This window comes from Xiphophorus hellerii, chromosome 11 (assembly GCF_003331165.1).
Source record: "Xiphophorus hellerii strain 12219 chromosome 11, Xiphophorus_hellerii-4.1, whole genome shotgun sequence".
NCBI classification, from domain to species: Eukaryota; Metazoa; Chordata; class Actinopteri; order Cyprinodontiformes; family Poeciliidae; genus Xiphophorus; species Xiphophorus hellerii.
In genome coordinates, this window is record NC_045682.1 from 18,300,232 (window position 1) to 18,310,926 (window position 10,695).

General features: G+C 42.4%; 1 protein-coding gene across 1 annotated transcript; it reads left to right on the top strand.

Annotated features, from left to right (window-relative positions):
- Window positions 1-997: 997 nt before the first annotated feature.
- Window positions 998-10,646, top strand: LOC116728458 (sodium- and chloride-dependent GABA transporter ine). Its single transcript, XM_032576586.1, has 13 exons — window positions 998-1,558; window positions 1,844-1,978; window positions 3,132-3,336; window positions 4,803-4,935; window positions 5,881-6,015; window positions 6,109-6,212; window positions 6,283-6,407; window positions 6,495-6,607; window positions 8,372-8,512; window positions 8,594-8,693; window positions 8,771-8,871; window positions 8,970-9,137; window positions 9,422-10,646. Exons 1-13 carry the CDS (start codon window positions 1,384-1,386, stop codon window positions 9,563-9,565), a joined length of 1,779 nt encoding a protein of 592 aa, XP_032432477.1. The 5' UTR covers window positions 998-1,383; the 3' UTR covers window positions 9,566-10,646.
- The last annotated feature ends 49 nt before the right edge of the window (window positions 10,647-10,695 follow it).

Sequence of the window (10,695 nt, forward strand, 5' to 3'; positions counted from 1 at the left end):
TGATTTTTTTCCCCCCCTCTTCTCCGAACTCTGAAAGGTTTTTGTAAAGAGAAAGTAAAACACCAGCATTTTTACAGACTCCAGCATGGTTCTTTAAATATTTGGTTATGCGACTAAAGCCAAATTGTATTCAACATCCCATGAAAAAGCTGAATTTAGATATAAGCCTAATGTTTACTATGAGCTTAAGTTTACTGTAAGGTAATATTCTATTGTACAATCGCAGTATTTACACCCCTTGAATATTTTCACATTTTGTCACATCACAACCACACAATTTAGTGTCTTTTATGGTTTTGTTGTGTGAAAGACCAACACAGAGAGGAACACAATGGTAAAGTAGAATGAAAACAAACGCAAAGGCAACAGATTCAGGCCCTTAACCAATCCTAGTCACCCTTTTGTTGGAAAAGAAATATTTTTTTTTTAAAGCCTGTATAATCTTTAAACTGCTACATGTCATAATACCTTAAAATACACTGAAATTTGTGGCCGTGTGATTATTTTCAAGGCATTTAAATAGTTTTGGAGGCACCACAGAGTAAAAGCATAGACACCAATGTATTCCTGATTGAGATGAACACAAACAAAAAAGGAAGTCAAGCTGATGTGAGCACTTCAGAAAGGCTCTATGTGGTTAATGCTGCCGGTTGTTTATTCCGCTAAAGAGAGGATATCTGCTGACCAGGAACCACATGGATAGAAAAATTATGGTTTGGTTTAATAAGCACATAACTATTCACAGCACAGCATGTTGACAAGTTGTGCGAGTTCAGCTTAATTTCACTAGTGAAAGCATTTAGCATCCAATTGGTGTTAGGCCAATGTTATGAAGAGCTTTTGTCAATTATTTCATGTAGTAATTATAATTACCTCTCTCTGTAAAATGTCACATGCTTTTTCCCCAATGCGTTTCTAAAAAAATGTTAAAGCATAAAAAGATTAGTTTGTTTTTAGGTTGAATTGCACATAATTGTCAAAAAAAAAAGATTTCTAAAATGATTAGCTTTTAAACCGGGGTTTTCACACTTTTGAGAGCTACTGTACAGCAACAGATTTTGAACAGCATTCCTCTGTGCATGAAGGGGTTTCATCATCCTTAGAGAGTCTCACATGCTGGTTGAATCTCTGGCAAAAAAATACTTTATCAGAATAAAAATGTTTTTTTTAAAAAAAGCCCAATTTTTTGCTACCACTTGCAATTTGTGACAACAATCCACAAAACTTCTTCATGCCACCTCTTAACTTTGACCAACTTCTTCTTGGATGCGAGCCTGGGAGCTGCCACATGCCGGAGTGTCTGTGGTAGGCTAATCATTAAGGATAATAAAAAAAGGCAGGTTATATCACCCCAGAGCTGCTTAAATCACCGTCAAGCTCTCCATGGAGTTTGGGTCCAGACCAGCAACCGCGATGAGCAAGGAGGAAGCCACGGGCCAGCAGCCCGGCAGACCGACATGGAGCAGGCAGATAGAGTTCACCCTGGCAGGGATCGGCTGCGCCGTGGGTTTGGGGAATGTTTGGAGGTTCCCTTATCTCTGCTACAGGAGCGGAGGAGGTGAGGAAGCAGGCTGCAAACAGAACAGCATTCTCCATATGTTTAGAAGTCTTGAAATCAGGGGGCAAAGTTTAACCAAACACACTTTGGTTTTCTCGTGAAATGAGCTCGCTGCGTGCCGGAATGTGTTTTGTAAACTTATTTGAAGCCCTTTAATACCACCTGGAGTGGAAGTTGATTGTTTTATAGTCATAAAGATATATTTTATAAAGCTTAACCTGAACTGACTGTTACTTTCACAAAAGTTAAAGATTGAAGAGTTGACTCACCATGCCTGTCCGCCAGGTGCCTTTCTGGTTCCCTACCTGCTCATGCTGGTGGTGTTGGGGATCCCTCTGCTCTACATGGAGCTGACTGTGGGCCAGTACACCCGGAGAGGCCCGGTTCATGCTCTGGCCATTGTTTGCCCACTCTTTAAAGGTACTTTGCACTCGTTCCCCCCTATCCCTAGTCTGTAAACAAACGAAAAAAACTCCACTGATTTTGTTTGGCCCCTGACGAGTTATGAAAATTTGACCCCGCCACCTTAGCACAGATATAAATTTGATATAAATTTGGACTTTCTATTTTTAATTAGGGCAAAGTTATCACAGATCTTCTTAAGACAGAAAACACTGGAAGCAACACTAATTATTTGTCGTTAAATAGCCATACTTTTTATATTCTCTTTCAAGAACCAAATGTATCCAGTGACTTTTATTTAAAATCTGACTGTGCAGCATCCAAATGTGCCTTTGATTTGTTTGTTGAACTTGGCAAAAGCAAGTGTTTTCAAAGAAAGAGTGACATAAATCCTGACTTCATTGCTCAGAAATAAATTTTTTAAAAATCCATTTGGTAGAAAATGTGCTATTGTTTTTAAGGAGGTAAACTTTTTAAGACGTTTTGTATCTATAATGATTTGCACATCCCTTTCTAACAACAAATCTGACTAGTTTAATTACTTACTTTAATCATTTAAATTAAAACTGCGGTAGGTATCTTTTATTAAAAAATAATTATTGATGTTTTTTAAAATGATCATCATGTCATTACAGTAGACAATAAGACAGATAATTGGTGAAAAAAATCAAGCTCCTCTGCCTTCTCTCAGTGTGCTTACTGCAGAAATACACAACTAAGTCAGAAACAACCAATCAGAGCCAGGGGGAGGGCCTATAGCGCCATCAATCACTTTTGCGCTCACACTCTCCTTCTTACTTATTGCTAATACCATCAACAGCTGGTTTACAATTGCTAAGTCTAGTTATCCTGTAGTCCAGTGGTTTTCCTGTAACAGTGAGTTGTTTTTCCACCATTAGCACATTGAGCAGCATACAAGAGAATGATTGACAGCACTAAGACCCTCCTCCTGTGTCTAATTGGTTGTTCTTGACCAGGAGCTGTGCATTTTTTCAGACTGCAATAGCAACTCAGGGAGGAGCAGGAGGACACAATGACAGTTTTAATAAATATGAAAAACAAAAACATAAATTTGTATGACGACTTTGGCTCCAAAGGTTTGGACTCCCTCTTTTAAATACAATAAAAGACTACATCTGACCTTTTTTTTTCTTCTTTTGTCTAACCTCAGGGGTGGGCATAGCATCTGTGGCCATCTCCTTCATCATGTGCACCTACTACAACATCGTCATCACCTGGGCCCTGTATTACCTCTTCAGCTCCTTCCAGGCGCCTCTTCCGTGGCAGAGCTGCAACAACACCTGGAACACGCCCAACTGCACGGACCACGCCACCAACAGCAGCCACTCGTCCACAGCCAGCCAGGAGTTCTTCAGGTGCGTCTGAGAAGGCGTCGGTCGCTGCTCCCCACAACAACCCAACCAAACCTCGCTAATGATTAGTGTGCAGCCGCATTACTAATTAACCTGCCGCTTTCAGGAGGCTCGCACAAGTTAATACTCCTGCAAAAGTGTCGAGAAAGTATAAAAACATAATCATTAGGGGAAAATTTGAAATGAGATAAAAGGCTGATTAAAAACGAGTTATCTGAGTCATGTGAGCGGTATCGGTTAATGTGAAGGTCAGTGATAAGGAGCTATGAGATAAAATATGGCAGTAGAAGTGTGTGAAATGTTGAGTGAGAATTAACCCTTAGCACCGACTCTGAAACGTTTCAACTCTCTTATTGGGAATTTAGAACAAATGGCGTTCTCATTGGAAATGAGATCAGCATATGTAGATCTGGTGCTGTTTTTGTGTACTCGTTGACTTATTAACCCCAGGATCTCTCTGTGCAGAAACAAGGCTTTTGGAAACATAAACACAATGCTTTCCTGCAAACGCTGCCATGCAGAGAAGACTAGCTTCCACATACAGATTATGAATGTAAGGTACTTGGTGCTCTGCAAACATCATGAGTCACACCTCATTTCTTTGTGTTTTTGCATCGAAGGAGTCGGCTTTTGTTTTATGAAAAGAGGTCTTGAGTAGCGCCCCATTTCCTGAGTTGAAACTGCAAAACAAAACAGAAAAAGAAAGCAACTAAATTGTGAGATACACAACCCTGATTTCAGTGCCAGCAGGATGTTTCCCATAGAGATATTAGCTGAAAACCTCGCATAGAGTGGATGAAGCACTGAAGGATGACCTTGTTTCTTAAGACGCGACTTTTTTTTAAAGTGTTTCATAGTTTTTGTGCTTGACTCTTTTTTCCATCCGCCATCGTTTCCCCCCGTTGCTCCTTTGAAGTCCACACTGCTGTCACAATCAGTGACAGGAACTGAACACTAGGCAACAGAAAAAGCAGCCATAAAAGTCTGAAGAAAAACTGTGAGCAACCTTCAGAAAGCCTGGAGAACTGAAAACGGCAAATATAAATACATTAGGTCAGCATAATATTTTTCAACAGGACTCCGTGTTCTTATTTGCAGATCATCAAGACGTTTTAAAAGGCAAATTTATCTGTTGTCTGGTTTAATTGATAAAGAAATGTCAATAAAGTGATCCATCAATTAGCTGTACAGACTCCAATATGGTGCCAATAGGGTAGAAAAAAATACACTTAATCCCAGAGGGAAGTTATATGTTGTTGTAACTCATCCCTCTTTTATTCAAAGATTTATTGTAGATGCTAATGGCTGTGGACAAGAAGGCTCTCCTGTAGCGGCTTATGTTACAGTGGCTCTGACGGAGTATCTCTGACTGACTTTTTTGGTTTTGATGGTCTATTAAAGTAAAAACAGGAACGAAAGTTATCAATCGCAAATTATATACGACCACTTCTATTTCCTTACTTGTGAAGGTATAAAATGCTGGGCCAGACTAGCGGAGTGGAGGAAACGGGAACCCTGCGGTGGGAGCTTTTCCTCATCCTCATCCTGGCTTGGATTCTTATATATCTGTGCATCTTTAAAGGAGTGAAGTCAACAGGCAAGGTGGGTTAACCTAGAGGTGACTGCAGCTCAGGGCCGGCCCAAACCTGTTTGGGGCCCTGAGTTGCCTTTCATGTGGGGCACCCCCATACCGACAGGTCAACACCAGATGCCTCATCGTTCCTAGGCTGCTCTAAGTGTGCAACAGGACATAGCGTTAGCATCATTTGTAATTAGCTTACATCATACCGATCTTGTTGTAGATATTAATTTTAACTTTACAGGAATAGCAAAGTAAAACAATTATTTGGGTTTTGAAATGCAGAGGGATATTTAAACGTGCCGTTTTATTTTAACTACTTGAAAGTGACATCAACCGACAAACACTGAAGTTACAGTGAACAAGTCAAATACCTTATATTTGCCTAAGAGTAGCAGCAGCCATCAGCAGGAAGAGATTGCCGATTGTTAGTGTCCCAACTCTAAAATATAATGTAGAAATAGTTTTTCCATGTGTAGTATCATTTAGTTTGTATAATTTAATGTTATTAAGTATATATATATGCAATATTTAAACATATCACAATATAAGTGTTTCATATCAGTCGATACCGATAATTATTAATTCGGTTTTTTGTTTTAAATATCTGAAATACTGCCAAATTGGTGATGTGACCTTTTCTGTTTCATCCACAGTTTCCGGTTGAATTTGAAAATTTCGCGCTCCTTTCAAGTGTTTACCAGAAGTGAAAACAGGCATGCAAGTTTACTTCCTGTCGCGAGATAGGATTTTTATTTTTTTTTATTTACTCTATATATAAAATCATAAAAAAAACAACTAATGGTTGCAAAATGAGTTGTGTTCTATGAGGGAAATAACACAAGCACACGTTAAAATGTTTAACTTAGATGAGAAAGAAAATAATTTGATATTTTCTACGCAGCCGCTGTCTTGGGTGAGAGATGAAGAAATGAACCTGCTCTCTGTTGGTGCTACTGTGTGTGCAGGTGGTGTACTTCACTGCTCTGTTCCCATACGTCATCCTCATCGCCCTGCTGATCAATAACGTGCAGCTTCCGGGGGCTTCGGACGGGATAGCTTTCTTCATCGTGCCCGAATGGGACAAGCTGCGGTCCGTGGAGGTCAGAGCGGCTAAGTAGAGAGGACCCGGCTGGAGCGCCGGCTGGTGGAGAAAATACTTGAGATGGCGTAACAGACGACGGCGTGTTTTGCAGGTGTGGGTGAACGCTGCGGCTCAAATCTTCAACTCCATTGGGATTGGCTTTGGCTCCCTGCTGGCCATGTCCAGCTACAACTCCTTCAACAACAACGTTCTGAAGTGAGGAGACCCAAATTACTGGTGAAAATGGTTAGAAAGCAATCTGAGCGATATTTTCCTGCCTCTACAGGGACACGCTGTTCATATCCATCACCAACTCCCTGACCAGCATCCTAGCAGGCTTCGTCATTTTCTCTGCCTTTGGCTACATGTCTTATCTGCAGGGCATTCCCGTCAACCAGCTGGCGGTGGATGGTGAGGCAACATCCTCTCACAGTGAAACTATTGTACTTTTATTCAGTCACTACAACTGTCATCGTTGATCTTCTTGGATCTTGGCAGGTCCAGGACTGGTTTACGTTGTTTACCCACAAGCCTTCGCCAACATGCCGGTGTCCCAGCTCTGGGCTGTCCTGTTTTTCTTCATGCTGCTGTGCCTGGGGCTGGACAGTGAGGTAGACAAACTGAAAATTTGCTGTGTTCATACCACTGCAACCTTTTCACAACAACATCCACAAAGTTCTCACTTTTTTTTAATGAATTAATAACTGGTAAAGTGAGGTGGTAATCAGACTAAGTTGAGTTTATTTGTATATATCACATTTCACCAACAATTCGAAGATCAAAGTGCTCACACCATAAAATCATAATACAGTCACCAAATATGAAACAAGCTATAAACATAACTTTACAAATGCCATCATCAGTACACATCCAATATGTTGATCAGTGTTCCAGTTAGCACTAATCAAAGGTAACTGAGTCCAAAACAACAAAAAACAACCCAACAGAGTGGGCGGAGGCACAGGAAGGGCCAACAGTACAAAAACAACCCATCCATAATGGGCGAAGGCACAGGAGGCGGGCTGTCGTGGGAAGTCCGGAGGGCGTCCGCGGCGCCAAAAGCAGGAACCACGGGGGAGGTCCGGTGGGTGTCCCCGGCGCAGAAGGCGGGACCCAGGGAGAAGGTCCGTGGACGTCCTCGGCGCAGGGGCCGAGCCACAGGAGGCGGGTCCGGCGGGCGACGTCGGTGCGGCGTGCGGATCAATGGAGGCGGGGACTCGGGAGGAGCTGTAAGAGGCGGGGACTCATAGGGACCACTGGGGACGCTAGGAGGCTCACTGGGGACACTGGTAAACTCGGAAGAAGCACTGGGAAACAACGAGGGAATACACGACCCACTAACTGGGGCAGATAACCCACTAACTGGGGCAGATAACCCACTAACTGGGGCAGGCCATGCCCGCAGCCGTGCCACCTGTCGGCCAGGTGCCAGGTGGGCTGCCTGGAACCCCATCACCATGGGGACGGTTGCCAGACCAGAGGTTGGAGTGGCAGCTGGAGCGGCTGGAGGCACAGAGACAGCGGCTGCTGGAGGCGCAGAGGCGGCGGCTGCTGGAACTGAATATGGTGCTGGTCCCGGAGACACTGAGGCTGGGCTGGGTGAGCGGACGTCCGGCTCCGGAGGCAGAGGGTCGCCGGCCAAGAAGGCTAGACCTGCCTGGCATTCCCACTCTGCCTCCTGTTTTAGCCTCTCCAATCCCAGGGACTGGAGTTGGTCAGCCCATCCCTCCAGCACCAGGAGTAGCCTGATGGCTGCCCCGATGCATCTGTGTGCGAAGTATGGCTCCGCCACAATCTCTACAAAGTCTCTGACATTAAATAATAATTCATCCGAACGCGCTGGGTCCATGTTGAAAAGAGAAAGAAAAAAAATCTTAACTCGCGTGCCTCACCGTAGATACTTGTGGTCGGGTCCTACTGTCATGATTTGGGTGGTGAGGCAGAGGCAGCAGACCCAGGGTAAGATGAATAAGATGGTTTAATAATGAAAAAAGTCCAGAAATCCAAAAACATACAAAGTCCAGGCAGCACAAAGGAGCGGATGCAGAAGCTTACAGATAGTGACAACAGGTACTGGACAAACACGACGAGGACCCGACGAGGAACACAGAACACAGGTGGGGTTAAATACACAGAGGGTAATCAAGGAGACAAGAAACACCTGGGAACAATCAAGGGGAGACAGGACAACACAGAGACAGAGAAACTCAAAATAAACAGAAAAGGAACAGATCCTGACACCATGTTTGGTTCTTATTCTGGGGATGACCTGAGAGGTCCGGAGGGTTGATACAAACTGCTTTCTACTTCCTCCTGACCTGTCCTGCTGTGTTCGTGATGCTGTTTGTTCCAGTGTATCCTTTGTTTTATGACAGTTTGCGATGGTTGAGGTGATGGTGACCAGTTTCATGGACGAATTCTACCAACAGCTGATCCGAATTTTCAAAAGGAAGGAACTGTTTGTTCTTGCAGTCTGCGGTGTGGCCCTTCTGTTAGGGATCCCGTGTGTGATGCAGGTGAACCTTATAACCTATCAGGCAGTTCTTAACCAAAAAATGACCAAAGAGGACCTCCTTAACCGGTTTTTGTGCTTTCAGGTAGGAATCTACGTCTTCCAGCTGATGGACCACTACACTGCCATCGTCTCCATCATGTTCCTTGCATTTTTTGAGATTATAGCCATCTGTTGGAGTTACGGTGAGCGAAAGTTGGTTCTTGCTGCTTATATACATTCATATCCAACCACAGAGACGATCTACATTTTCTTTGCTCAGGTGTAAAGAGACTTTCAAGCAACATGGAAGAGATGACTGGACAAAAGCCAAACATCTTCTTCAGGTTGTGTTGGCTTGTAGTTGATCCTGTGCTCATCACTGTAGGTCTATCGCATAAAAAAAAGAGAGAAAATCTCGACATCATCTCCTTACACCGAGTTTCACAGTTCTTTTCTTTACCCCTGTCTCTTTGTGCCAGGTCATTCTGATTTTCTCCGTCATCCAGTTCAAACCGGCTCGCTATGGGGACTATGTCTTCCCTCCCTGGGCTCAGGGTGTTGGCTGGGTCATTGCTCTGGCCTCCATTATCTGGATTCCTCTGGGTGCAGTTCACACTTTGTGGGTGCTTCCTGGTTCGCTCATGAAGGTGAGTTCTACCCCAACTGAAATTTAGCGCCTCATTGTAGTGACAGCCTGATTTACTGACAAAAAACAAACAACAGCTGAAATAAATTCAGCTTTGATTATACTCATATAATCTTACACAAAAAAGTGTGTAAGAATGAAAGACGCTTCAGATGCCTATATTCAAAAGGAAATTATAGGAGTACCAATATCTGTGCAAGTTTTGTTTAAAAACATTTATTTACTAGTGTGCAATCTATGTGTCATAAAAAGCGAGGTCAAATTTTTGCTGCATATCTGTTACAGAAACTGAAGCTATCGATCACACCGTATGCCCTGAATGCCACTAAAGGTCTATATAACGAGAGGGGGGGAGGAGCAGGAGAACCGGACATATCCGTCATCAGCACCAGCCTACCTGACAAAAAGCCCGTTGAGACATACTTCTGAGACATTTAGTGTTTTGCTTAAAACACTCTGCTCCCATCGGAGGCAAACTCTGAAAAACTCCAGCTAATCAGAAATGAATGTCTGTCCTTGAATCTTACATGGTCTACTCAGGAAATTAAACAGAGGGATTTTATTAAAATTATATATATTTTTTTAATTTTGTATATCTGCCTTGCAGATGGATGAAAAATGACCAGTTATTGTAATTTGAGTTATTCAATTTGTGGGCTTCTTGTGTATTTTGCTACCACACCAATTTTACCGGCTTTATTTATTGACTACTTTGAACGAGTGCGCCATCTTTTGGTCAAAGCCATGCAACACATTGTATTGGATAATTTTTAAAGCATAATTCCTATATTAGAAAATAGGACAATATAACGGTTTAACATTTGCCAGGGTGTCTGCAGGTTTCAGCAAGTCAAATTTACGACTTTTTAATGCCAACTTGAATGAATTTTGAGATCTAAAAATTGATGACATAAATACAGACGTTGGTGGAGCAATCAGTACTGCATTACAGTCAAGCATAGCAAAAACGGCGACATTTCTGGGGCATGTTTGTGCTTCTGACACTGCCTGTGGCTCTCTACAGCTTAAAAGTTGTTTTCTCCCCTCACAGAATGCAACTTGTTCGTCAACATAAGAGATTCAGTGACAAGTGACGTTGTTTACCCATAACATACGCAAAAAAAAAAAGCTAATTAGCTAGCTAGCAAAGATATTTTAGCTGCTAGCTACAGGTAGCTTCGAGTCACAGATGTCTGCACGTGACTCCAACTTTTGGCTGACAGAAAAATCCTGAGATTAAAAAGTCAAATTAACATATTTAAGGCTATCTTACATGTAGAAGACATTCTAATTTAATTTACTTTTTAAAATTTAATTTTTGATACATGTACAGTATGTAAGAGTTCTTAAAGATGCGCGGACACAATGATTTGCAATCCACTGTGGTACCTCCATTATCTTATTGCTGCTGACTCATTTATTAGGTCAAACACGACAGGGAACTGCAGATATCACTAATTGCTCATGCAACCCTGTCATGTAAGATATAATAAAAAGATCTTTGACCAAAGTCCACTTTGTGTAGTGTTGATTCAATACTAAGATTTTCTTTAAAAGCA